The sequence below is a fragment of the Daldinia caldariorum genome (assembly GCF_022478825.1).
Source record: "Daldinia caldariorum strain CBS 122874 unplaced genomic scaffold F4812scaffold_11, whole genome shotgun sequence".
Taxonomy (NCBI): Eukaryota; Fungi; Ascomycota; class Sordariomycetes; order Xylariales; family Hypoxylaceae; genus Daldinia; species Daldinia caldariorum.
In genome coordinates, this window is record NW_025953047.1 from 1,081,209 (window position 1) to 1,107,804 (window position 26,596).

The 26,596-nt window shown below is 47.1% G+C and overlaps 7 protein-coding genes across 7 annotated transcripts; 5 read left to right on the plus strand and 2 right to left on the minus strand.

Annotated features, from left to right (window-relative positions):
• Nucleotides 1–2,398: 2,398 nt before the first annotated feature.
• Nucleotides 2,399–5,011, minus strand: F4812DRAFT_70991 (uncharacterized protein). The gene is made up of 5 exons (XM_047939342.1): nt 4,596–5,011; nt 4,375–4,544; nt 3,747–4,319; nt 3,389–3,695; nt 2,399–3,330 (listed from the first exon to the last, which is right to left on the minus strand). Exons 1-5 carry the CDS (start codon nt 4,786–4,788, stop codon nt 2,957–2,959), a joined length of 1,617 nt encoding a protein of 538 aa, XP_047789254.1. The 5' UTR covers nt 4,789–5,011; the 3' UTR covers nt 2,399–2,956.
• Nucleotides 5,012–6,898: 1,887 nt separating this feature from the next.
• On the plus strand, nt 6,899–8,813 carry F4812DRAFT_71068 (major facilitator superfamily domain-containing protein). The gene is made up of 4 exons (XM_047939343.1): nt 6,899–7,399; nt 7,452–7,747; nt 7,796–7,964; nt 8,017–8,813. The coding sequence occupies exons 1-4, from the start codon at nt 7,263–7,265 to the stop codon at nt 8,774–8,776; spliced, it is 1,362 nt and encodes a 453-aa protein (XP_047789255.1). The 5' UTR covers nt 6,899–7,262; the 3' UTR covers nt 8,777–8,813.
• Nucleotides 8,814–9,585: 772 nt separating this feature from the next.
• F4812DRAFT_433291 (glycosyltransferase family 62 protein) lies at nt 9,586–12,218 on the plus strand. The gene is made up of 5 exons (XM_047934617.1): nt 9,586–10,120; nt 10,219–10,901; nt 10,959–11,278; nt 11,331–11,426; nt 11,480–12,218. The coding sequence occupies exons 1-5, from the start codon at nt 10,005–10,007 to the stop codon at nt 11,774–11,776; spliced, it is 1,512 nt and encodes a 503-aa protein (XP_047789256.1). The 5' UTR covers nt 9,586–10,004; the 3' UTR covers nt 11,777–12,218.
• Nucleotides 12,219–12,570: 352 nt separating this feature from the next.
• F4812DRAFT_433293 (uncharacterized protein) lies at nt 12,571–18,460 on the plus strand. The gene is made up of 8 exons (XM_047934618.1): nt 12,571–13,430; nt 13,491–16,000; nt 16,047–16,339; nt 16,389–16,737; nt 16,786–17,174; nt 17,223–17,329; nt 17,385–17,767; nt 17,825–18,460. Exons 1-8 carry the CDS (start codon nt 12,935–12,937, stop codon nt 18,095–18,097), a joined length of 4,800 nt encoding a protein of 1,599 aa, XP_047789257.1. The 5' UTR covers nt 12,571–12,934; the 3' UTR covers nt 18,098–18,460.
• Nucleotides 18,461–18,666: 206 nt separating this feature from the next.
• Nucleotides 18,667–20,057, plus strand: F4812DRAFT_71166 (RNA-binding domain-containing protein). Its single transcript, XM_047939344.1, has 3 exons — nt 18,667–18,795; nt 18,988–19,301; nt 19,433–20,057. The coding sequence occupies exons 1-3, from the start codon at nt 18,770–18,772 to the stop codon at nt 19,831–19,833; spliced, it is 741 nt and encodes a 246-aa protein (XP_047789258.1). The 5' UTR covers nt 18,667–18,769; the 3' UTR covers nt 19,834–20,057.
• On the minus strand, nt 19,552–21,904 carry F4812DRAFT_433299 (vacuolar ATP synthase subunit D). The gene is made up of 7 exons (XM_047934619.1): nt 21,596–21,904; nt 21,400–21,512; nt 21,303–21,313; nt 20,816–21,190; nt 20,738–20,747; nt 20,627–20,667; nt 19,552–20,519 (listed from the first exon to the last, which is right to left on the minus strand). Exons 1-7 carry the CDS (start codon nt 21,608–21,610, stop codon nt 20,302–20,304), a joined length of 783 nt encoding a protein of 260 aa, XP_047789259.1. The 5' UTR covers nt 21,611–21,904; the 3' UTR covers nt 19,552–20,301.
• Nucleotides 21,905–22,330: 426 nt separating this feature from the next.
• On the plus strand, nt 22,331–25,379 carry F4812DRAFT_71309 (TPR-like protein). Its single transcript, XM_047939346.1, has 3 exons — nt 22,331–22,487; nt 22,556–22,726; nt 22,792–25,379. The coding sequence occupies exons 1-3, from the start codon at nt 22,425–22,427 to the stop codon at nt 25,048–25,050; spliced, it is 2,493 nt and encodes an 830-aa protein (XP_047789260.1). The 5' UTR covers nt 22,331–22,424; the 3' UTR covers nt 25,051–25,379.
• The last annotated feature ends 1,217 nt before the right edge of the window (nt 25,380–26,596 follow it).

The following is a 26,596-nucleotide window of genomic DNA, read 5'->3' on the forward strand; positions in this document are numbered from 1 at the left end:
GTTAACAATAACTTACACATTTAGATCGTCGTCGCTCGACGCACCGCAGCGAGATGAGATCAGGGGCGGAAAAGCCGATGCAGAAAGTTTCCGCGATGCCGGGGCGGAGAACTTGAAGAACCAGCAAGCCAGCTTCGGGATTGGCTGGCTACCTTGGCTACCTCAACCGCACGCTTTGCTAACGTAAGATAGTTAGTCTCGGGAGAGCGGTACGCTGTTTGATTCTTCACATCTTGGCAACATCTTAGAACCCATCACGTTCGCGCTCACATCGTGAACTTGACCCATTGTTCACGATCCCCTCAGTTGGCTTTATTCCTTACAATCATGGCATAGCAGGGTTGGAAGGGCTCAGCATAACATTCTATTCACGAATTATCATCTACGTATTTTATCAAAATCTCTGCTCCAAATCCGGGTCAGCCCGACTCAGATGTGGAAATTGCGTGTGATGTAATGTTGTCGATGACAAGCTGCCCTGGCATCTTCAAGATGTCTCTCAGAGTGTCCCGCCAAGGCAAGAGTTTGTTCAAGTCCCGGGTAAAAAAAAAAAAAAAAATTGTCTCCGGATCGCCCATCACAATGCTGCGCTGCAAACTTTTTCTTCTTTTTTTTTCCCTTCGCGTCCTATTCAGGTTCAGTTCCTGGCATGGTGTTGCCGCCAAGCTCGTCGATTTTACCCCACACTCCCGTCGATTGGATACCTGCAACTCCTCATCGTCGTACGGCAGGAGTGTGGAGTGCAGTGAACTTCAAAAGGCAAGGCAGCTGACATTGATGGTTATATTGAAATGCCACTCGCTTATGCACATAGTCGACGTTCGGAGATGGTCGTAGATTTCTACCTCTAGGTAGTGAGGCAAAACCGAGTGAAAGCGAGAAACTTTCCGTTGGTCAACCCTCTTGGCGCAGAATGTCATGACACAACTCTGCCATCCTAGAGGCTACGGCATATTAATCTTGTCTATTGTAGACTCCACCTGCCCGTACTGAAGTTCTTTTTGGAGATGTAACATACCTTTAAGAGGATTAGTTGGCGCCTAAACCGACGTGAAAATCCAAGATAAGTGTTGGTTGTCGACACAGTGTCACCCAGTTGGGACAGCGATCGCTATTATAATCTCATATCATTTAAGTCAAAATTCTCTTGGGCTTACAAGGGCATCAGTGTTAGTATGACATACGAGTGAAATGAGATACGTACTTGTAGCTTAAATGAATGAATAACAAGTCGCAAGGTTGTTAATAATGACTGCAGAGGTTAGACTCGGCTCTGAATTATGATATCTATGAATGTGCCCCGTGCTTTGGTGTGAACTCCTCAATGAAGTTTCAATTCTCATGATGAGGTTTAACAGGTATTGGAGTCGTAAAGTAAACCACGCTCGTGAGTGGCTAAGTGTGAGCCATAACGGACACTCTTCGGATATACAGATATTAAGTGAGGAGAGCAGAATGCGGACAGGTCCACGTGCCTCGTTGTCCAGATCGAGCTTCTACGCTCTACCTTGCAGGAAAGATAATGCGTGTTTGGCCTAATCAAGCTTATGGTTCGTTCACGTAAGGCCATGGTTTGGTGTGGTCGACAACTTAAATAAGATGGCTGACCGAGAAATTCGCTGACAACGCAGAAATACCCTAGGGACCAATCAGAATGGCAAGAATGCTCGACCTCATTGGCCTATAAATTAAATTCTCCGCCCGTTTATATTTCTAGGAGTGCCACCGCGAACATCTGGGGTAGGTGTCGCGCCTTAATCTGCCTATTATTCCCCTTTCGTCTGCCTAGGGACACTTACACAGTCTTAGCGCCCATTCCGGAATATTACCGACCTCTTTAGAGCTGAGTAACATGACATTATATATATTGAAGCCATTCGTACGCTCCTTGTGCACTTCATTAGTAGCCACCACCCGACTGGACTCTTTTAATATGTTGCATGATAACTCTCCATGCCTCGACGGTCTGCTTGTCCGATAATAATATTCTCCAATCAAAGAAAAGACAACTAATGGGCCTATCAAAAGTCCAGTAACAGGTAGGTAGAGACCAAGTAGGTGTTATAGAGCGACGTAGAACTCTGAAAACTCTACTTACACACACCTTCGTATTCAACCCTACTGACTTTTAGCTAGGCACCTGTAACTAGGCCTCGACTTACGTATCTTATTTACGGACTACATGGGTAAGTTAGGGAGACACGCATGAGTTTACCTCCAAAAATCAAAGGTATTTTACCTGTATCATGCATAAAGCATTAAAGCTACGAAACAACGCTACATATAACAGCCAAACGCTTACCAACTTGTTCTACTATTAGATGTAGAGTCGTACTCAGTGGAGGATAATAGGGATATTATGTACCAACTCCGGTAGAAAGAAAGATAGCTGGCGTTTCATAATGCTCCCGTACCTGAAAGTTACACCCTCTTAGATCTGATCCAGAGCAATTTCGATTGTACAGTTGTATTGGGGAGTGGACACACGTAACCCAGAATTTTCAAGGCCAATATCAAGCATGTGGCAGCCACAGCGTCACTTCAACCATTCATGGAGAATAACATAAAGCACCAGCATGCACTCCATGTTTAGTGTAACTGGTTGTGACTTCATCTAGTTGTGTAGGTACCTTAGGTAGGTAGGTTTCTTTCGTAATAGTTAGTGAAGGTAAAATTATTTATCGTTGACCGAGGGTACGATTAGGCTACATTTAGTAGCTGTCGTACATCATTTCTGGCATTACCGCAGAGGGTCTGCGGTCCGACAACAACATCCCCCGCCTTCTCCAGCCAGAAAGGAGAGATGGTGTGAATATGTAGTATGCCAAGCTTCCAGGCTTTTCGACATTCTCCACAAATTCTCCAATTCCCCCATGAATAACCCGGATCTGCGGATGATATGCCTATGGGAATCTCTTCTGCTAGCTAGCCGTCAACCTTCCCGGGGGCCCACCTACTATAGCCGAAGTACCTGGCACCGGCTACTGATGCCGTCGAATATGCAGGTATTTTCGATTGGAATATACTGCTTCGTGATAATTTTGATGATTTCCTGCGCGACCATTCCTCCAGTGAGCGCGGATATGTTGTGAAGTTCGCCGCCAGCAGCTCGTGCTACTTCCTGGGCAGCTTCCAGTACTCTCTGGTTCCCGGCTGCCTTTGGTATTAAACCTGTTATGGAGCTTATGATTTCATCGGCGGTAGACGCTACATTGTGGCTAGTCGCCACAAGAGCCAGATAAATGAAGAGATTAGACATGGGGAGAGTAAATGCCCCGTCGGTCTCGACCTTCATGGCTTCGGCTGCCTCGTCGTTTGTCGTCTCAGCGTCTATCGAGAGGAGGTCAGCCCACTTTTGAGAAAGTCAAGGGAATTGATTGCCACTAACCAAAGATTGCATCGAGATCTTCACTCGTTGGCGTTGCATTGATGAGCTTCACAAATCGAGCATTCTTACAGAAGAGGTCTACCTCAGCGGGATCAACCTCTTTGCCACCAGGTAGGGCCCTGGCGGTTTCTAGCACCTCCAGGGCGTCTCGCCGAGCTTTTTCCTTGTATATGTTCTGTAGTTTGACATAGACAGTAGACTGGGCCTTCATATCGGGCAACGCCCCTGGCAGGGGGAGACAACCATGCTTGTTGTAGAATGCTTCAATCGCCTTTGCGATAACCCAAAAAGATGACCGGCTCTCAATCTAATCGACATTAGTCTGGAATATTTCTTATGCACATCATATGACCCATACCTCATCCGAGACTTGGTGATTAAAAATTTCTTGCACACCAGGTTCTAATTCAGGGGCCTTGATATTCTTGTTGATCGCAGTGGCGGCTTCTTGGAAGTTTTCCTCCCCACCCTCCGGGTTATTGGTTCTCGCCTTGCTCAGGACAAACTTGCTGAATGCCGTCTTATCATTATAGCTGATGGGGTTCTGGCCGTTGTGTGATTGTCTCCATTCTTCGAGGTAGTGGAGCAATAAGACAACATATGGCAAATGCCCATGCTCATGATCATCCAAGACATCAATGTCCTTCGTCATATCTCGAGAAAACTCGACGAGTTCAGGCCAGGGATTTAAGAGTCGAAGGTCAGTAGTCTTCTCTACCTCGGGGTGGGTGTCGACTATTGGAAATGTTCCCGGAAGACTAATGCGGAAATAAGAATAAAACCCGGCAGAATGAATCGCTACCAGGGGCGTCTTATGTTCACGAGCGTAAGACTTCATAATCGAAAGGAGTTCCTCTTTGATAGGATGCGTGTACATGATGAGTGTGAAGGTAGACGAAGACTCGAGAATACTTTGTAGATCTAAAATGCCCTGTGAAATCGCATTAGCATCGCTATACAGGTCTACCCAAGTGCGTTTTGCGCACCTCTTTCTTTGGAAACCATTCCCCCTGGACCTCTGGGTTCAGTTCTTGGAGCAGTTTCGTACAGCATTCTGACCTGAGCTTTCCCAGGCAGCCCTCATCGAGAAAGAAGTTGACGCCTAAATCAGCCTCGTTCACCAAGGCGTCATCTGCTATCGTGAATTTTCCAATGCCTACATTTTCATATGAGCTAAGAAGGTTAAATGATTATAAGATGTAAGTACCTGGTAAGACAAGGTTCTTCAGTGTTTCTATGCCAACGGTGCCGGCGCCAGAGTTCACGAGGAGAATATTAGCTGATTCGAGAGCGGCTTGACCATTAGCAGCCCATAGCCTGAGCTGTCTATCATACTTCTTCTCTTTCTCGGTCGGCCCGTGGAGAATAGGTGGTGTTTGGCTCATCACGATCTCCGTCATGTTTGTACCGAGGTCTCGAGGCTTGCTGAGATTAAAAGTTACCTAGGCTCGGTATTCTTATTTAACGGGATATGGTGACAATAAAGGTTCCCTAGTAGGTATCATGTATTCCACCTTCCGAAAATTCCTTAGACCAAATAAAATAATAAAATAACAAACAACATGTACTACATGTATGACTTGGCGAATGCTGGAAGGTTTCGGTGTTCGCAGGGTGGCACAGCCCCCGCGAGAGACGGTGGCTAGTGGGGTTCAGCCGTAATAGCGTAATGTTGACAGGTATCTAAGTACCTACTTGGTTACATAAAGACAGCCGTGCCAGAATGCTGACTCATCCAATTAAAACGGCAGTACCTCTTTACAGAAGGTACCTACCTGTAAGTAATAGTACGTACTTCAGGGGCACCCCTATTTAAAACATGTGATCATAACAATGTGTCGCTGCGTTATTATAATTAATTGGTACCTAGGTACCTAGGTATTATTGAAGAGTGTTTCCATAAGAAAATTCAAGATTAGCTAGTAACCTACATAGAAAGTATATTTTAAGTCTTCCGAACAGCATGAATGTCGAGAAACATACCTACTCGTCAAGCTGAGTTTCCTCTGTCACGACTTGCGGGACACAGTTCGCGGTATACTAAGGAGATGGCATATTTCATACCTAAGTACCTAAATATGTAAATAGCCCTCAGGTATGAAGATAATTTTATCTGTCAGGTATTACAAACTGACACGTGCATGATAGGTATTAAAGACAATGACAAAGCCAGCGATAATTAGTCTATGGCGCCAGGCACATGGCAGATTCTAGTGGCCGAAACGCATAGCCAGATGAGCCAAGCCGCGGATCTAAGCACTACAATAAGCATATCTCTATAATGGCTTATGCAAGGGAGGCGAAGAGAGGCTGAAAAGCAATACCTATCTAGAGGTACCTATGCTTAAGGCTGAGCCTACTGGAAGAAAAGCTGATAGGTCAAAATTGGAAAAGGGGTAGCTAGAATAGAATAGAAATTCTTCGCACTCCATCCCTTTGTATGAATTTCTAAAATTCACAGCTATAATGGCTGCCTGGGTTAAGCAAGTGTACGGCCTTTAGGTTACCGATAGTGAGAATATCTTTGACGAAAATAGAGGAATGGAAAATATATTATTAGCACAAGGTATACCAGGCTGTTAAACTAGAGCTACCTACAGGTAATTAGCTTCTAAGATGGTTATACGTGTGTAGTATTTCAGCCGGTCCAGAAGACTCGTGTTGTTATGACGAAGCAAGTATAAAATGAAATACTTCTTAATTTGGTTCTTGTAACTTATAGTAAGGTTAGGTTAGTTGGGTACTTAATGTGGCGATGTTCAAAAGACCGTCGGCTTCTGGCTGCAAGATTGCTAATACGAGTAATACCTTCCCAGAGCACAGAACACATAGGTACGTAGAGCAAGCTTAAACACCGTTCCTCAAATTCTAATTGTCTTGTAGTCTAAGTTCTGTTGATATGATTCAGGTTCGCGTACGAGGTAGAGAAATGTGTTCGGCAAGACCAGAACCCGGACGTGGAGTGAAACCGGTGGAACTGAGTGAAGTAAATATAAACTTGTCGGTCCATTGGAAACGCTCGGCCTAGTTGTACTTGTCGCTGGTATGTGACTAATTGCAACGGTACCGAGATGCTGTGCTAGCTTAATGCAAATCCCGAATGATAGATAATCGAAGGAGACGGATACCCTGTGGATCATTTTCATTTACCTGAGAATTACTATTTTCGTGCTGGCTGGTGTTATGAGGTACCTAACCTAATATTAGGTAGATATGGAATCACCTCCGACGTAGACGGGTTTCTAACGCCAGCGCTTGGAAACTGCCGTTCGAGAATCGCTTTTAATCAAGAAAGCAACCTACTTTTCCCATCATAACCGTATAATGTCTAGACAAGTATTGTTTGATATGAGTCTAGCTGAAACCACTAGTATACCTAAAGTAAACGATACCATAATGGGATTGGAAGGGTCGCAAGGGACGCTCACGGCGTACAGTGTTACCAGCAGACTGGAACTAGTTACCCCAGAATATCTCGAAATGGCATCAGGTGGGGCTGGAGTTGTACACTGCCACAACCAAACGTGAGCGACACTGCCGAGGTTCGATAGAAATGTTGTCTCGGTAAGCGTGTGAGTGTGATCAACAAGGAAAGCAAAGATAAACGTAGGAAGGACTATCGGTACCCTCCTATAATTGGCGTCCGCTTAGGGCGATTAGGCACTTGGTTTGCCTTACTCGAGATGTCTCTCCTTCGACGTAGCTGTAACTTGGTGACATCCTATAAGAGTGATACAAGTGTATCTGAGTGTAAGTGGGGATTGTAGCACCATACACTTCAAGTAAAGTGATTCTTTGTTCAAACTCCTTGATAAAGGCGAAGCCTTCCCACAACAGGCGGAAGACATATCGAAAGCCTGTCGAGCGATTTGCCATGGACCTACGCGCGGAACATACGAACAGAAGCGAAGACACCGAAACTCTTGCTCCCGTTTCGAGTGTCTCCAGTTTTGAACTTGAGGTTACTCGTCCGGAATTACCTTTATTACGCTTCTGGTTATTTAGCATTGGGTGAGTCAGGGCATTTTGTTAGCGCCTAGTCGTTCATCTAACAAGGAACTAGGCTTCTCGTGGGCTTGCTGCTATCGTTCCTCGATACTTCGATCGTAGCTACGAGCATTTTTTCGATAGCCGCCGAATTTGACGATTTGGCATCCATAAACTGGGTCGCGCTGGCTTATGCTTTGGTGTATCTTGGATGTGCCTCTTTATTCGCTCGAGTTTCTGACATAATCGGTCGCCGAAATGCCTTTATTGCATCCTATCTCATATTCATCGCATTTTCTATCGCGTGTGGTTTCGCCCAGAGTCTTGTCCAGCTAATAGCATGTCGAGCATTGCAGGGACTTGGAGGTTCAGGTGAGTAATAATTAATACAATTAGTAAAAAATGACTGACTCAAGGGAGGGTTGTATTCTATCACGATGATAATACTCCCGGAAGTTGCACCAGAGAGGATAAAACGGTTCATTGGAGGTCTAGTAGGCATTGTCATTACTATGTCAAGCGTATTGGGACCGGTCCTCGGCGGCGTATTGACTGAATATACAACCTGGCGATGGGTGTTTTGGATCAAGTGTGTTTCTCCAGCCGCGCGGTTTGTTCTAATATGCTGATAGAACATTTAGTGGACCTATTGGCGCAGTATCGACGCTCCTGTTCTACTTCACCTGGCCGCCACCCCAGTATTTACCTCATTTTGGGAAAAGGTCTTGGAGAGAGCTAGATTATACTGGCTCGATACTTCTCATCGCAGCTTCCGTGTTGGTCGTTTTCCCATTTCAGAATGCTGCTGTACTGGAAGATCAGTGGTCTAAGCCGGTATTCATTGTTCCGCTTATCTTCGGAATAATCTCGTGGCTTGGATTGTTTTCATGGTCTATCTTTGTTGAACGGCGGTTGGGCAATGTCATAGACGCAGCACTCCCGATGCGCTTGCTGCGTGACCGTGTGTACGCGGCAGCGGTGCTCAATACTTTATTCTTGGGGTTTCCTTATATGCTTGTTATATATGCATTTCCGCTGAGGTTACAGGTAGTGAACGGCAAGAGTTCCCTTATTGCAGGCGTTATGCTGCTTCCGATGTTGGGATTAAGCGCCGTGGGATCTCTTCTCGCTGGCGCAATCAACGGAAAGAAAGACAGAATATTTGAGACAATGTTCGTTGCTACCTGTCTGGTAGTTTTGGGCTGCGGACTTCTATCAACTCTTTCAAGCTCGCCTGAGCTTGAGCAAAAAGCTTTGGGATTTCTTGTTTTTGTTGGCCTTGGATTCGGGATGGTTGTGTCGACAGCAACCATGGTGGCGACCTTTCATTCATCAATCAGAGATCATGGTGAGTTTTCCGCTATCAAAAGCTTCTCGAAACCTGTTTTAACCACTTGTTAGCCCCTGCACAGGGTCTGATGGCCCAGGCCCGAGTTTTAGGAGGTAGTATAGGTATTGCAGCCTCTTCAGCGACTTTAGGTGTTAAGCTTCAAGCGCTGAGTGGACGTATTCAACCAGGCGAGGCTCCTATGCTTGACGGCGATAGCTCGAGTCTGCTGGAGGGCGAGATAGAGGCTACTGTGCAAGCGTATGCCGACGCGTTCAACGAAGACATGCGAGTATGCGCAATTATCGGAGCTGTTGCTATACTCTTCACTTTTGGCATGTTTAGCAAAAATAGATTGACAGTAGCGGAACGCAAGGCAGAACAAGTGAGGGAGATATTTGGGAGAAGAAAAGACCATTCGACCCAAGCTCTGGCTGATTCTGGGTATGTTAGGGATTAATATTGAGAGGTCAGGTTATAAGTCATAAGTCATATAACAGGTATATAACTTAGGTACCTCCCACCAAACCTACTACGGAGGTCGAGATGTCTTCTAAAAATAATTACACAGGACTTTGGGCCGTTTTCTTATAAGATATGGCTTTCCAATTTGCTGTGGGTTGTTAAATCTCTGATTTATGTGAGAAGAAGCATGATATAGGAAGTGAATGGTGATGCTTAATAAACCAAAGCGTAAGGCTTTAGGTACATGTACGAGTTGAACAGATACATGTGATTTAACGGTTACCTGCCTTAATGGTCCGTGCACATCATCCATAGATCAGACGAAAATACGTACAGACCAAACAGGCCAAAGCAGACCAAAATCTGAAACGGCTTCAATAACTGACTAGCCTGGCTTGGCAAAGCTTCGTCTGTTCGTCTGTTCTCGTTATGTGCTTATCAAAGTTCTAATTTAGGTGATAGACGTTAGCGCAATTAGCATGATTCTGAACTCGACACCTTTTTGATCATTTCGTCCTTGTACCTCTCTCGTATTTGATATATTTGTCGTTGCATTTTTCGTTGGCATGTATGCGTGTATTTGACAACGAGGTGAATTTGTCCCAAGTACCTCACCTCTCTATTCTGCCAATTCGAATTTTCAACCTTTCAACTTGAAAACCTTTTCGCCGCCGTTGTCCTCACTCATGAATCTATAGAAGTTCTTCGCGCCCCCCCTACGACTTTAAGCCCCTAACGGCGCCCATCTCGAAATAAGGGTTGTGCCGTCCACCTCAATCTTGAGCAACCCTTTGCGCGCCTCTCGTTCTTGTCGACTAGGTCGCTCTAGTATTTCGAATGTTACCCTCATATGCATCCTCGACCAGTTCCAAGATGATGCCCAGGCATCATTCCTCTGGATTTTCCAATGGTTACCCACGCAATACCAATACCTTCGATATCTCTCCCCATAGGTTGGTGAACTTCTCTTGACTTCAACGCGTTATTGGCTCTGGGTTCTCTGAGTAGTGTGCAATCAAACCCATTTTCTAACCGAAATATCGTTTGTTAGGTTTCAACCTCGCGCCTCAACACCTGCCGCTCGTCGACGAAGGAATCTACTGACGCGATTGGGTATAAGCATTGTTGTTATTGTGTTAATTTGGTTTTTTATCCGACCAGGGAGTGGAACATTTACTTCTCTATTCTCTCTGGGTCTTCTAAGTTCAAGTGGAGATGTTTTGATGGACACCGTGCGCTACTACGATCTTTCAAACGTCCAGGGTACCGCTCGTGGTTGGGAAAGAGAAGAACGTATCCTACTATGCGTTCCACTTCGAGATGCCGAACCCCATCTCAACATGATGTTTTCTCACCTCCGAAACTTTACATACCCTCATCATCTTATCGACCTCGCTTTCCTCGTTTCCGACTCGAAAGACAGGACATTAGAAGTGCTTGTGGAGAAGCTGGAAGCGTTGCAAGCCAGCGAGGACCCAAAACTGCCTTACGGAGAAATATCTATCATCGAAAAGGATTTTGGTCAGAAGGTCAATCAAGATGTCGAGAGTCGTCACGGGTTTGCTGCGCAGGCAAGTCGCCGAAAGTTGATGGCGCAGGCACGTAACTGGCTTCTGAGCGCAACTCTCCGTCCGTATCATTCGTGGGTTTACTGGAGGGATGTTGACGTCGAGACTGCACCGTTTACCATCCTGGAGGACTTGATGCGTCATAATAAGGATGTTATCGTGCCTAGTAAGCTCTCTCGAGGTCTGTTTTCTCTTTCGTTACTCGGTACTAACAATGATGTAGACGTTTGGCGGCCACTGCCTGATTGGCTTGGTGGCGAGCAGCCCTACGATTTGAATTCTTGGCAAGAATCGGAAACGGCATTGGCACTTGCTGATACACTTGATGAAGACGCCGTGATCGTGGAGGGATATGCCGAATATGCTACTTGGCGACCTCATCTTGCTTATCTCCGTGATCCTTACGGTGATCCGGATATGGAAATGGAAATCGATGGTGTAGGAGGTGTTAGTATTTTAGCCAAGGCGAGGGTTTTCAGATCGGGTGTCCACTTTCCCGCCTTTAGTTTCGAAAAGCATGCAGAAACTGAAGGATTCGGCAAGGTGAATACTCATTTTTCTTGGTTCTGCAGATCGATACTGACAAGGGATTTAGATGGCCAAGCGTATGCAATTCTCCGTGGTTGGGCTTCCTCACTACACAATCTGGCATTTGTATGAGCCTAGTGTTGACGATATCCGGCACATGGAGGTAAGTCGAACAGCTAATTCTTACAGTTTAAGCAGATACTAATCAAATATTAGGAAATGGAAGCAGAGCGCCAGGCTAAGGAAGCCGAAGAAAAAGAAAGGCAAGAACGGGAGAAGAAGGTCAAAGAGCAGTTTAGTGATACTAATGCTCAATGGGAGCAAGATAAATCCCAAATACAAAACTTGGCTAAGGAAGCCCAACAAGAGAGGGAATCCGAGAGTCAACAAGGGTCAAACCAGGACTCGAAAGCAGCAGCAGCAGCAGCAGCACCAGCACCAGCACCAGCAGGGGAGAAGGCAGGGGAGAAGTCCAACAATAACAATAACAACCAATTTAGGGTAGAGGCCTAAGTAATGATATCAGGTAGGATATAACGACTGACGGCCAGGGGATTATAGTGAAGCTTCTCGTCGCGCTTCCAAACTCACTATGCATTCGGTATGTGGGAGATAAAAAAATCATTCGGGGGCAAAGGGGAAGGATAGGGGCGCACACATGTGATCACCCGGTCGCTTGTACAATACCAAGGACCATGGCGAGGATCCTGGCACTGGCGTTTTTTTTGGTTGTGTCCGATGCATGATTACGAAGCATGGGATATCTCTAAACGCGGCAATGGAACCGCGTTGTTTGATTGTATAGATTGGCCCTTGGGGCTATATTACTTTATTACCTAGTAGATATTCTTTTTCGAGTTGGAGCTGAGCCGGCGTTGTCATCTTGTGCGCTGAATGATGCCTTATTCAAAATAATATAGTCACGAAATGAACTCTGACGACATTCATAATACTATATTCTCATGAACAACTTGAGGGAAATGGAGAAAGAGGGAGTGTGTGTCTGTGTGTGTGTGTAGAGTTTACTACATTAAACTGACTTATAAGGCCCTCCTCTTATAATTTGATACTAACCTAGTACAATCACTGTTGGAGGTACCCACCCCCCTAAACCTTAGCGGCTCGGCAGCCTAAGCCGAAGGTTAAGTTCATTAAGTAAACTTTTGACGTTGCCGCCACGCTGTCACAATCGAATAAAGGTCTACCAATTGCTTGCAGCTGACAGAAGTTCCCTGGCACGTGCAAGATTTATAAGGGACCCTTGGGCCTTCAGCCCTTGCGATAAGTTTTACCTAATGTCCGATTAATACAATTGATAAACCGATAATTACCTACTAGGTACCTGACCTACCTAGACTTTACATTAACATATTAGCAGATTAGGTACAATTCACAACAGCTTGTCCATGCTTTACTTTTACGTGTTAAATGTCATTGGACAATGAGAAGGAGTCAAGATCTCTTTGGTGTTTAGCAACTTATAGACAGATCTTTCGAATTTCACTCGCATATTCTCCAGGTGTCAAGTTGATTTATACTACCACCGCCGCCAACTTCTAATCTCCTATTGCGCGACGGCGACGATATCCACGGGGCCGCCCTTAACCTATTACCCACTATACTAGGTACACCACTACTTCTGAATCCGAATATCGCCTGTCTTTGGCGAGAATGAGTCGAGATGAACAACTGAGCAAGAACAACATGGAACGAGAGCTTGCGCCCGAGTCGAGTAGCCCGGGCCTTACGCTTCCCCAAAGCGCAACAGGGAATAAGGCTACGGGGAACAAGGCTACGAATACCGATATTCAAGTACCCAACGCGCACTTTCGAAGTCGACCGGTAACAGTAGCTGTCGATCCAGCCTCCTTAGTCATATCAGAATGTATATCGGTCACTTCTGCTATGCGAAAGCATGCTCGGTGGGCGGGCTCGTCGGTATCCTCTATACTGGGTGGCAACCCCAACCCCGTTCAGCTCGGCCCGCCTAGCCCTCTATTGCGGCCAGGGAGTAAAAGCTCTATGGTGAGCTCTGGGATAGATGGCGCGCAGGACTTCGGTATCGCGAACCGGTGGGGTTTGAGGGGAAAGAAGGGCAAGAGCATGCAGGACAATCCCCTAATGGCTGGATTTGGTCGTCTTCGCCATGAGCTATCAAACTGCAAAGGTAATGATATGAAATATCTACGCCACTTTATAGCGAGAGACTCGTTAACACATACTGTAGATATTCACCAGTTTGACGCTCCGGCGTTGCTCAACCCCTTCCTTCAAGTAATACAAGCTTCTTCAACCTCTGCTCCCATTACCATCCTAGCCTTGAAGGCGATTCGGAAATTTCTTTCTTATGGCTTTATAAATCCCAGTTCTCCACGATTCCCACTTGCCATGCAATCCCTGTCGACGGCAATTACTCATTGCCGTTTTGAAGCCAGCGATTCGGCTCAAGACGAGGTTGTGCTATTAATGATTTTACACCTAATGGAAGATATGTTGTCTGGCCCGGGCGGCGAGTTATTAAGCGACGAGAGCGTTTGTGAAATGATGGAAACGGGCTTAACTATGTGTTGCCAGTCACGATTATCCGAGCTCCTCCGAAGGACGGCCGAAGCGGCTATGGTCCGCATGTGCCAGATCATTTTCGAGCATCTTAAATACCTAGAGGTCGAAGCTGGCGACGACTTGGAAGCCTTAGATCACCAGGCGAACGGGGACATGGAAGGCGTAAAAATGGTTCCCTCTACTAATGGAGACAGCGTTATTGCATCTTCTGATGCCCCTGGTGGCGAGCCGCGAGACTCGTCTGGGTCGGAGAATACTCCTCGAGGTGTAGAGGAAAAACCTAAGATAATAGCCTCGGAACCTGACGATTCTCTCGACATTAAGCCGTACTCGTTGCCGTCTATGAAGGAGCTGTTTAGAGTTCTTGTAGACTTATTAGATCCCCATGACAAGCAACAAGGAGATACAATGAGAGTCATGGCGCTACGTATTATTCACGTAGCCTTAGAAGTCGCTGGTCCATCCATAGCAAGACACCCGGCTTTAGCCGTTGTCGCGGAAGATCGATTATGCCGACATCTGTTTCAACTTGTTCGATCTGACAACATGGCCATCCTTCAAGAATCCCTCATTGTAGCCGGGACGCTACTTGAGACTTGCCGTGGTGTCTTGAAACTACAGCAGGAGCTCTTCTTGTCCTACCTCATCGCGTGTTTACACCCACCGGTCGAAATACCTCGTGAGGAGAATATTGATCCTATGCTCTACGATGGAATCCCGCAAAGGCCAAGCGGGGTAAAGCCACCTCCATCACAGGCAGGTAGTGGTAGGTCGACACCAGTGCCGGTTAAGGACAGGCAGAAATTAGGCATGGAAGGCGGTGCGCGGAAGCCGGATGCTCGTCAAGCCATGGTCGAAAGCATTGGAGCTCTCACGAGGATGCCAACATTCCTAGTTGAACTGTTTGTTAACTATGACTCTGATGCGAATCGTGGGAACCTGTGCGAAGATATGGTCGGACTGCTTTCGAGGAGTGCCCTACCTGACTCTGCAACATGGAGCACAACTAGCGTACCCCCTCTTTGTCTAGATGCACTCCTTGGCTTCGTCCAATCTATTGCCGATCGCCTTGACGATGAGCCAGTCTCCGATGGTTTGCCAGATCAAGCCGCCCTCCGAGAAGAGAGGCGAAGGAAGAAAGCTATCATTAAGGGCGCAACCAAGTTCAATGAAAAGCCAAAGGAAGGTCTAGGATACCTTAGAGAACAAAAGATCATTACCGATGATCCAGCATCAGTAGCCCTATTTCTCCGAACAACGTCTCGAGTATCCAAGGCGGTTATTGGTGAATTCATATCGAAAAGGGGCAATGATGAGTATCTCAATGCCTTTTTGGACCTTTTCAATTTTTCGGGCAAGCGTGTCGACGAAGCTGTGCGACTTCTTCTCGAGAGTTTCCGACTCCCTGGCGAGTCACCGCTTATCGAGCGTATAGTGACTGCCTTCGCGAAGAAGTACTTTGCAACTTCAGGCTCCGATATTGTCGCGAGCGAGGATGCTGTATTTGTGCTTACATACGCCATCATCATGTTAAATGTCGATCAGCACAGCCCAAAGCTCAAGGGTTCGAAGCGCATGGAGCTTGTAGATTTCGCACGCAATCTGCGCGGCGTTAACGGCTCCAAAGATTTCCCTCCCGAATACCTTGAATCAACCTTCGAGGCTATCAAGTCTGACGAGATTATTCTCCCAGATGAACACGATAACCAGCACGCCTTCGACTATGCATGGCGAGAGCTATTACTCAAAAGTGAATCCGCCGGCCCCTTGGTAATCTGCGATACTAATATCTACGATGCTGATATGTTTGCCACGACCTGGAAACCGATTGTCTCAACATTATCCTATGTATTCATGTCGGCAACTGATGACGCCGTATTTTCTCGAATTGTTACGGGGTTCGATCAGTGCGCGCAGATTGCGTCGAGATATGGTATCACAGAAGCATTGGATCGTATTATCCAAAATCTCAGCTATATGACTACATTAGATACGAATAGTTTATCAAATACGGCTCTGAACACGGAAGTTAAGGTATCAGATGATGGCGACAGCGTTATGGTTAGCGAACTCGCCGTTAAGCTCGGCAGGGATTTCAAAGCGCAGCTTGCTACACTTGTCTTATTCCGTGTTGTAAAGGGGAGCGAAAAGGTGATCCGCAAGGGCTGGAAACATGTAAGTTCATTGCAAAACCTGTCTCAATTCGGGCTAACCGGTCTAGATCATTCGCATATGGTTGAAACTCTTCGTCAACTCTCTTATTCCCTCGTCTTTTTTCAACGGCGACTTCGAGAAGCTAAATCTTCCAAATATCCCGCTTCATACCCCTTCTCAGGTTATAGATCGAGCAGCAAAAACTGCCGAAACGGGCCTGATGTCAGTCTTAACTTCATACATCTCCAGCTATGCAGCCGATGACCCGCCGGAACCTTCTGCTGAAGAGGTCGAAAGCTCGCTAAGCACTGTTGACTGTATCAAAGCCTGCGATCTCGAAGGTGTCTTCACGAATATCTCGTAAGTTGTCAAGAACTCCATAACTTGGCGTGTTACTAACCCACTATAGTGCTCTTCCGGCGGATTCTTTAGCGCCGCTTCTTGAAGCTCTCTTGAACGAACTACCTGATGATGAAAGCTCGGCTGTACCCGTCATCACCGTAAACCCAGAGAGTCTCCCTTCCTCACCTACCAGCGGACCCAAAATCCCCTCCAAGAAGCCTAAGTATGATCCTGCAATAGTATATATCCTGGAATTATGTACTGTACTCGCGTTGAGAGACGAGGAGACTGTCGCACTGCTCGGCAAATCTGTTGCAGAAGCCTTGCAGATGATACTGCGTGACTCACCTCAACACCATCCCATCCTTGTTTCACGGGCAGCTTTCTATCAATTTAGCGTATTAAAGGCTAGCTATGTAAGTAATACCCTAGAGGACTGGGATATACCTATGCTGACAGTCTAGGATCATGACTTGGTACGAGCACCTGTGCTACTGCACGCTATATCTAGTTTCCCTAAAGAGACACTTGTAAAGACGTCGCAACTAGTTCTGCAAGGGCTGAAGCTCTGCATCAACCAACCAGGACCTCTACGAAGCGAGATCATGACTTCGCCCGATTTTTGGCTTATATTACGTACTCTTGCCAATAACCCCAACGCGTCCGCTACTGTCTTTGAGATCCTAGAGGGTGGAGTCTCAGGTTCGCCATCAGCAATTATTGCAGATAATTACGAAGCCGCAATTACCTTGTTAAATGAGTATGCTACCGCCGCTAAAGTCGGCGCGCTCGTGGAGCAGAAAAGCGACAGAAGGCAGAGGAATGCTCGACCACCAAAGAAAGAGGTCTCAAGGTAAACTCCTCGCTGCCACGTTTTTATTCATGATCTAACAAGTTTCAGTGATAATGCTGTTGTTTCACGAGGTGTAAAGGCTGTCAATCTCATCTCCAGTATGACGGCCCGTATTCCTCACTTGATGAAACAGTCGCATCTCGAGAATAGCGAGGGTATGTTTTCCTGATACGTAGCCGTAGCTTTTTTTTTGTACTAATTACACTACAGCATGGTCGGCATATTGGCTGCCCATTTTCAAAACTTTAACGACACAATGCACTAACCCGTGCCGCGAAGTGCGGTCTCTAGCATTTTCGTCCCTACAAAGGTCACTCCTATCGCCCGAGTTGACATGTAGCGACCATGAAGAATGGACTGCTATTTTCGGGGAGGTTTTGTTCCCTCTTATTTTGAGACTTTTGAAGCCTGAAGTTTATTCATCCGACCGAGATGGCATGAGTGAAACAAGAGTTCAAGTCGCGTCTCTTCTTTGCAAGACTTTCCTACAGTACCTCGTGCTTCTCTCCAAGTGGGATGGCATGTTGGATCTGTGGTTAAAAATCATCGACATCATGGACAGACTTATGAATAGCGGCCAAGGTGATAGTTTGGTAAGTACCTGCGAGGATACATTTGTTCCATCTGTGTTATACTAACGTAAGGTTTAGGAGGAGGCTGTGCCTGAAAATTTGAAAAATGTGCTATTGTTCATGTCAAGTAGCGGATACCTTGTTCCTCCAAGCAAGGATCCATCACAGGAGAATTTATGGGTGGAAACGTGGAAACGAATAGATCGTTTCCTGCCAGATTTGCGTCAAGAATTGGCGTTAGAAGAGCCGGAGCCTATACCAGAGGAGAAGCAAGCCCCTGCAGAAGAGCCAGCTCAAGAGCAGCACACGGAAGAGAAAAGTAATGGCCAGGAAGAAGTTGTGGCAGCTTAGGTACTAGGTACTGGGCGAGAGATATCCACAGTTGAGAACACGGGAGCTAAAGATCATAGAATTCGTGCCTAGCGCATTGCTAAAACGGAGCACGTCGTTGTTATGGATTGTATAATAGAACGACTTGAAAGGGTACGCAAATCCCCGACGTGGAAAAAGGTACCTACATCTATGCTTATATGGTACATAATCAGAACCTTGCCTCTCTGTGAGGTCAATGAAATTAATGGATTTATTTTTCAGAAGTCTGCCATGATTTATGAATGAAAGAAATATATTTGGAATTTGTTGAGTTCGTAGGAAATGTGAGTTGTCTATATTGACTTACCACTGTACTTTAGGAGAGCTTCTGTTAAATAGGAGTAAACTCGAGGCTAGCATTAGCACTGGGATAGAGTGATTGAATGGTTAAATGGTTGCCAGCTGTCAGGATGGAGCCAAGTACCCGAGCCACCTAGATTTCGTCCAAGCGCTAGGCTTTTATCGATAAGCTTTAGCCCATAACAGGTACCTAGATACCTAAGGTAGGTACCTAACATCAATTGCAGGTCACTGGATGGATTTGCTTTGTCCGAAGACAACTACAAAATCATAGAAACAAGTATCTTCTATCAAAGTGAATAACCATCACTATTTGATACCATCCGAAGAAAAATTGATACATCATACAAGATGGCTTCAAGCCCGCCTATTTCCACGTATGTGTCATTGCACTCCGACACATACCGGTCTCGTCTTGGTCGTCCCGGTCGTGTTATGCGTTGCGCGCGCGCATATCCGCGCTTCGTTTTCCCCCAAATTGACTTGACTTGACTTGGCTACCTACCTAAGACTACCTACCTACCCCTAGTAGACTAGATTTGACTAACCAACTTCTTCAATGCCAACAGCGTGTACGTGCGGAACCTCGAGGAGCGCGTGAAGCCGGAGGCGCTGAAAGAGGCGCTGATGGCCGTGTTTTCCGAGTACGGCGACATCGTCGACATCGTCGCCAAGCGGAACCTCAAGGCGAAAGGGCAGGCCTTCGTCGTCTTCGACCGCCCCGAGTCCGCCCTCCAGGCCGTCGAGGAGATCCAGGGCTTCGAGCTCTTCGAGAAGCCCATGCAGGTCGCGCTCGCGCGCACCCGCAGCGACGCCACCGTCAAGAAGTCCGGGAACAAGGAGGAGTTCGAGCTCCATCAGCGGAGGAGGTTGGCTGAGAAAGGTCAGTTCCCTTTCACTCTCATTTTTTTCTTTCTTTTGTTTCCCTCGGTTGGATTTTAGGGAAGAGAAAAAAGAAAGAGAATTTAGAAACAGAAAGAAGAAGACTAAACGTTGTCACCACCATCCTCGCAGATAAGAAAAAAGCCGCCGAAGCAGCCGAAGAGCAGAAACGCCTCAAGCGTCCCGGCGGCGTGCCCCCCGGCGGCGACGCGGCGCGCCCGGCCAAGACGCAGCGCGGGCTCAAGCCGACGGGCCCGGCGGCGGGCCCCAACGCGGTCGTGCCGGACGAGTACCTGCCGCCGAACAAGATCCTGTTCGTGCAGAACCTGCCGGACGACTACCACGACATCGAGGCGCTCACGGGCGTGTTCGGGCGCTTCGAAGGGTTCCGCGAGGTCCGCCTCGTCCCCGGCCGCAAAGGGATCGCCTTCATCGAGTACGAGGCCGAGGCCGGCGCTATCACCGCCAAGGAGAATACCGCCGGCATGGCGCTCGGCGACAAGTTTATCAAGGTCACGTACCAGAGACAGTAAGTCTGAGTCTGGGTCTGAGTTGGAGTTGGAGTTGGCGGCAATTGTTGTTGTGGTGGTGGTACTGGAGGAAAGGGAAGGTTTGTATGATAAGCGGATATTTCACACCCTTTGTGCATTCGACGTGGATGCAGGTAATACGTAAAAAAGCCGAGATAGTAAACCAGGTACTTAATTTAGCAACGTCTTAGCAACGTCTTGCACGTAGAGAATTACGCGATCCCCATACTACCTCACTTAGATGTTTATGATGCAAGACGAAAGACTCCAAGGTCATTTTTTAACCTATTGGTATCATGAGGAATAATCAATACATAACGACATCAACGACAACGACAATAGCAACAACAACCCGGCGAACAATGCAATTCATCAGGTCCAAAACAAAGCTTTCCATTCGCCCTTACTTTAAAACCACATCGTATCGTATCGAATCCCATCCCCATCCCCCTACTGTCCTCCAGACTACCCCTAAAAGATAACATCGTCGTCTTCGCCGGTAGCAAGTAGATCCGACGGCGAGTCGTCCGACTGGGCCTTCGCCGCGTGGTCGTCTGGTTTCGCCTGCGCTTCTTTCTTGGCCTTCATCTCGGCGTCCGCGGCGGCGGTATCGCGCTGCTTCTTGCCGGCCACCTTCTTCAGCCTATAGAATTCCTCCCTGTCCAGCTCGTCGAGTTCCGAGTTGATGTCTTTTTTTGGGTGGGGGGCTAAGAGTTAGTTTTTTATTTTATTTTTTTGTTTTATTTTCTTTTGCTCTGGCTAGAAAAAAGGAGGATGCAACTACACGCTTGCTTACATTTGATGGTGTTTTCTGTCCTGGGGATGATGACGTGCTCTCTGCCAACGGGTTAGTTCGTATTCTTCTCAAGCGTGTAGGCTCGGATCGGATGGGTTGGGTTGGTTTTACATGGCGTTCACTATAATCATGTAAAGTCAGTCTCCAGCTCTTAGTTACTCAGTACCTGCGGCTCGCTTATCGACTCACCTCTTCGGTTCACGACCTTGATGACCTCGTCCAAGATGACGAAAGCAGTCTGCAGACTAGCCAGCTCGACGAGCGTCTCGACGGCGCGCGCGTACGTCTCCCTGCACCTCTGGACCTGCTGTCCGCCTTTGCCCAGGCCCGTCAGGCCGAAGTCGTCGTTGCCCTCGGTCAGATAGCTTTCGAAAGCGGGTAGTAGGACGCCCGAGACGTTGTCCTGCTTGGTGCGCAGCCGGAAGCGGGCCGACCGAGCGGATTCTTGCACTTGGTACCCGATGTCGCCTCCGACGGCGTACGTGACCTCCGCCAGGGAGAAGGCCGCGATCTGCATGACCCGGCCCATCTTGCGCTTCGCCTCGTCGATTCGCTTGGTGATTTCTGCGAGGTTCGGTCAATTCCTGTAAGTAGGGTAGTAGGTTGGGAGAGACTCTTTTTTCGTGCTGGGGAGTATTATATATATATATATATATATATGTGTGTGTGTGTGTACCTCGGAAACGTCTAGAGAAGAGAACAGACACAAGTTAGCATATATAATTCCATTGATAAAGATATCCAGGGCGGATGGATGGGTGAGCTTCATGTACTTGGTAAGGGCCTCGCTCTTCCGCTTCAGTAAACTGTGACCCGTCTCGGCACCTTTGAGCTTCGCCTTCATGATACCTAGCGACTGGCGCGTCGGGAAGACGGTCTCTCGATCCTATGAAGCTGTGTTAAGTAGGTAGGTACGAATGGCTGGGACATAGCTCTGAAGCTAATCCGGCTGGTTGATTGTTGACGTACCGCAGATCCAGACATGGTTGTAGGTATTGTATTCTCTTAGCTACGGTTCGAGTTCGATATTTGGGTTACGAGATGTTAAGTTTTTCTAATGAAGCTACCTAAGGTAGAGGTAGTTATCGCACGGTGGTACTGTGAGCTACTAGAGCTACAATTCGAAATGAACAGGGAAAAGAGCTAATTGAGAAAGAGTTAAAGGTTGTTGCTTTGGACTTGGATCTTGAGCTGGTGATGACTTATCGGGAGTTGAGTCCCGCTTTATTATTAGTTACATCAGAGGTACATGTACCTTAGGTACTACCTTACTACGTTAGAGGGATGGAAGCACAGACAGCAGTTACAATACAATACAAGTACCAGGTACCTAACCCTGGAGGCTGGCTGGCAGGCTGGGCAGACAAACTAGAACATTTAAAGGTTTGAGCTCTCAATTTACGCTTTAATAAATGCCAAGACATTAATTTCCCTTCACCTTAAACTTCTAACCGGGCTCATACACCGTTTTGTTAGATAACTGGGGTCCCTTCATTTTCCTTGTCTTTGCATTATTCCATATTCCACACCTATTCCATGTTCCATGGTGCTGGAATCCAGTGAAAAAAAAACTGGTACTAAAATCACGTCTCGTCCTTATTGAAATATAAATCGTTTAAAAAGCTGCCGCGTTCACGGTCGCCTTTTTCTCGACACCCCCCAGAGGTCGAAATTTGTCGCCCCCCAAAAATATCTTCCACGACGATGCCCTGACTTTCTCAACTACACCGTCGATTAGCAGAGATTATCTGCGAGCGATCGCTTACCACGACAATCGACGGGTTATAAAACGGTCAAAATGTCGCCCAATGGCCTGATCAATGGTCTCCGAACTGCCCGACAACCAGACCTTCACCTCGTAGTACGTTACCCTATCGCGTCGTCGCAGCGACCGCCTTTAGAAATTGTTGGCTAACTTATTCCCTCCAGTCAGATGAAGATGCCGTTTACGAACAAGATATTCTGAGAGATCTAGGCAGTACGAAACCTTGGCTAGCTTATATTCAGTTCAAATTCCAACATGGCACCATTCAGGAGCAGGCATTCGTTCTCGAGAGGGCTTGTCTGCAATTACCCCGATCGTACAAGCTCTGGAAGATCGTAAGCAAATAATAGCTCATTTTTTCACGTCGCAACACGTCTAAATGCTAACCAATATTCGATAGTACTTACAATTTCGAACAAAGCATGTCACAAAGCTGAATGCCGCTGTTTTCGCCTCCGAGTACAAGAAAGTCAACGCCCTATTCGAGCGAGCCCTAGTCCTGCTCAATAAGATGCCAAAGATATGGGAAATGTACTTGAAATTTTTACTAAAGCAGCCTCTCGTTACTCTTACTCGGCGCACGTTCGACCGAGCCCTCCGGGCCCTTCCCATAACACAGCACAATAGGATATGGGCCTTGTATAGACCATTTGCAAACTCGGCCTCGGGCGAAACCGCGGTAAAGATATGGCGAAGGTATATGCAGGTTCATCCCGAAGATGCTGAGGATTTCATCGAGCTCCTAATACAGGTCGGCCTTTACACCGAGGCTGCGAAGAAGTACATTGACATCCTCAACAACCCGCGCTTTAATAGCAAGCATAGCAAAGGCCACTACGAGCTCTGGAGCGAGATGGTTGACCTACTTATCGATCATGCCAACGAAGTAGAAACAGGCCACGAGACCGGCATCGATGTCGAACGTATCATCAGGAGTGGAATCGACAGGTTTGACGACCAAAGAGGCAAGCTATGGTACGGTTTAGCTACGTATTGGGTCAGGAGAGGGAGCTTCGAACGCGCGCGAGATATCTACGAAGAAGGAATTACAACCGTCATGACCGTTCGAGATTTTACTATGATCTTTGACAGCTATGCCGAATTTGAAGAGTCAATCATTGGTGCGCTGATGGAATTAGCATCAAAACGAGCGGATGAAGGCAAAGTTGACAGTGATGCCGATGCTGATCTCGACCTTCGCATGATGCGATTCGAACAGCTAATGGATCGACGACCATTCCTTCTGAACGACGTCTTACTACGACAGAATCCTAATAGCGTTTCGGAATGGGAGAAACGAGTAATACTTTGGGGGGATAACAAGGCTGAGGTCGTTCAGACATATACAGATGCCATTGCCGCGATCAATCCGAAGAAAGCCGTTGGACCGTTTCACGAATTATGGGCGAATTATGCCAAATTCTACGAAAAGGGCGGCGATATCCGAAATGCACGCATCATTATGGAGAAAGCTGTCAAGGTTCCATTCAAATCTGTCGCCGAATTGGCTGATATGTGGATTGAGTGGGCCGAGATGGAACTCCGCAACGAGAACTTTGATGAAGCCGTTAAGATTATGGCAAAGGCCACGCAAGCTCCGAAGAGATCTACTGTGGATTATTTCGATGAGACTTTATCGCCGCAACAAAGAGTACATAAAAGTTGGAAGCTTTGGAGTTTCTACGTTGATCTCGTTGAGAGTGTCGGCTCCCTGGAGGAGACGAAGAAGGTTTACGAGCGAATATTTGAACTTCGAATTGCCACTCCGCAAACCGTCGTCAACTATGCCAATCTCATGGAGGAGCACAAATACTACGAAGAGTCCTTTAAGATATACGAGAGAGGACTGGACCTATTTAGCTACCCGGTGGCTTTCGAACTATGGAATCTCTACTTGACCAAAGCGGTGGATAGGAAGATTGGGATTGAGAGACTTCGAGATCTCTTTGAGCAGGCAGTAGAAGATTGCCCGCCCAAATTTGCTAAAGTGTTGTATCTTATGTACGGTAATCTAGAGGAGGAAAGGGGCTTAGCGAGGCACGCTATGCGCATCTACGAAAGAGCCACCCGCGCAGTCGCCGACGAAGACCGTGCAGATATGTTCAACTTCTATATTACCAAGTCGGCGTCTAATTTCGGGTTGCCATCCACAAGACCGATCTACGAAAGGGCTATTGCAGCTCTACCGGACGAAGAAGCACGAGATATGTGTCTGAAGTTTGCCGACATGGAGAAACGCCTTGGCGAAATCGATCGGGCCCGCGCTATCTACGGACATGCATCACAATTCTGCGACCCCCGCACCAATCCGGCATTCTGGAGTAAGTGGGAACAGTTCGAGGTGCAGCACGGCAACGAAGATACGTACAAGGAGATGCTGCGTATCAAGCGCAGTGTGCAAGCACAATACAATACGGATGTCAATTTCATCGCGTCACAAGCTATCGCACGTGCGAATCAAGCACGGGCGGGGTCAGAAGCGGCGAACGGAGGAGACCCTGAAGTTGCAGATGCGATGGAACAGCTAGAACGGCAGGCCCGAGCGCCAGCAGGATTCGTGGCGTCGAGCACGGGACTAGCGGGGACAATAACGAAGGAACCGGTCGCAGCGCCCAGCAATCCAGACGCCATCGACATCGACGGCATGGACGATGACTAGCATAAAAACCAGCCTCTAGGATGGGGTTTCCCCCCCGTTTGCTGTTTAGTTAACTTGGCATTTTGACATTTGGCATAGGTGAAAGGATAGGGCGGCTAGCAATGCAGATATTTGCGTTGTATTCCGTTTTGTGACGCGTCTTATTTATTTTTTCGGGGTTTTTTTTTATTTGGGTGGTCCTACTTCTCTCTTTTGTTGTTTCCCCAGTGCGGTGCGAGAGTCGGAAAGAAGAAGCAAGACAAGATACCTACTAGGTAAACATACATACATAACGTACCTTACCTTACCTTACCTTACCAGCCTACTTACCTACACCCGTCTATCTAGTTTCCTAGGTTAGGTCAGGCTAGTCTAGGTACTTTATGAAAATCCACTTACCTAACACCCAAAATCGGTTTTCGAGTATACTTGCTACGTACCTACACGTGAGTTACTGCTAGACTGACATGTAGGTGGCAGGATAAGGGTGATCGTGATGTTAGGTATGTGCAGGTGCCTAAGGTGCTTAAGTAGAAGGAGGGGGTTTTTTTCTTTGGTTTGGGGTCAGGGAAGAGGTTGTGTACCTCTATTGGCTTGCTTTGATGCCCCCTAAATCGAAGGCGATGTAGCGTTGGGGGGAGGGGAGGGTTCGGTAGATGAGTTGTTACCGTGTCATAGATGACGTTATCGTTGGTCCCTCCGTCCTTTTTCGATCTTTGGGTGAGGAACACTTGGAAATTGTTAGCTAGCCTACCAGGTACCTACCTGATGGTAACTTGGAGATCGATGGCTCTCAGCTTTTTTTTGTTACGGGCCAGAACGTCATGGTCACCTATTGTAGCTCTAGTGTCCAAGGTAACGAGCTACTATGTTAGGAGGTATGTAGGTAGGTACCTAACCTTGTATGTACTACGACTCGTAGGTTTCCACCGCTTACCTGAGTTATACCTACCTCTTATATTTGGGGTAACTAGTTCGTGGCTGTGGTTGGTGCTTTTGGGGGGACTAGGCTGCCTGGTTAGAAGGGAGGTTTGAAAGGGTAAAATAGAAGGTTGTAATAAAAGTCATATAATTATTAATACGTTTAATCCAAGCGCCCTAAAGAGACAGAGTTGAAGTCTTCATCCATGGCTTTGCTACCTACCTACGTAAATGTTTCCGCATGTTTCCGCATTTAAGAGACAACTTACCCTCACTACTGTCGAACCAAGCCAACTAACTATTCATATTGTTAACCCGACAAAAAAAAAGCGTTATTTAAATTTGACTTCATGTCTTCGTGCGCATTTCATAAAGCTATTCGTAAGGGTGTTAAGGCAACGTAAAGTAAGGTAAACGTCGTAAAGGTAATAGTAAAACAGGAATGGAAACGACCAAGGTTAGGTATACCCTATGTAAGTCATACAAGCCAGCGAAGCCACCACGCCCCGTAAGAACAACATCCCGGGGCTCATGAACCTTCCCTCCTCCTCCTCCTCTTCCTCCTTTCCCCCATCCTGCTTTCCATTGTCTTCGCCTTCTATTTCTTCCAGTTTCTCCCCTACGCATAGGCCCGCGAACCACGCGC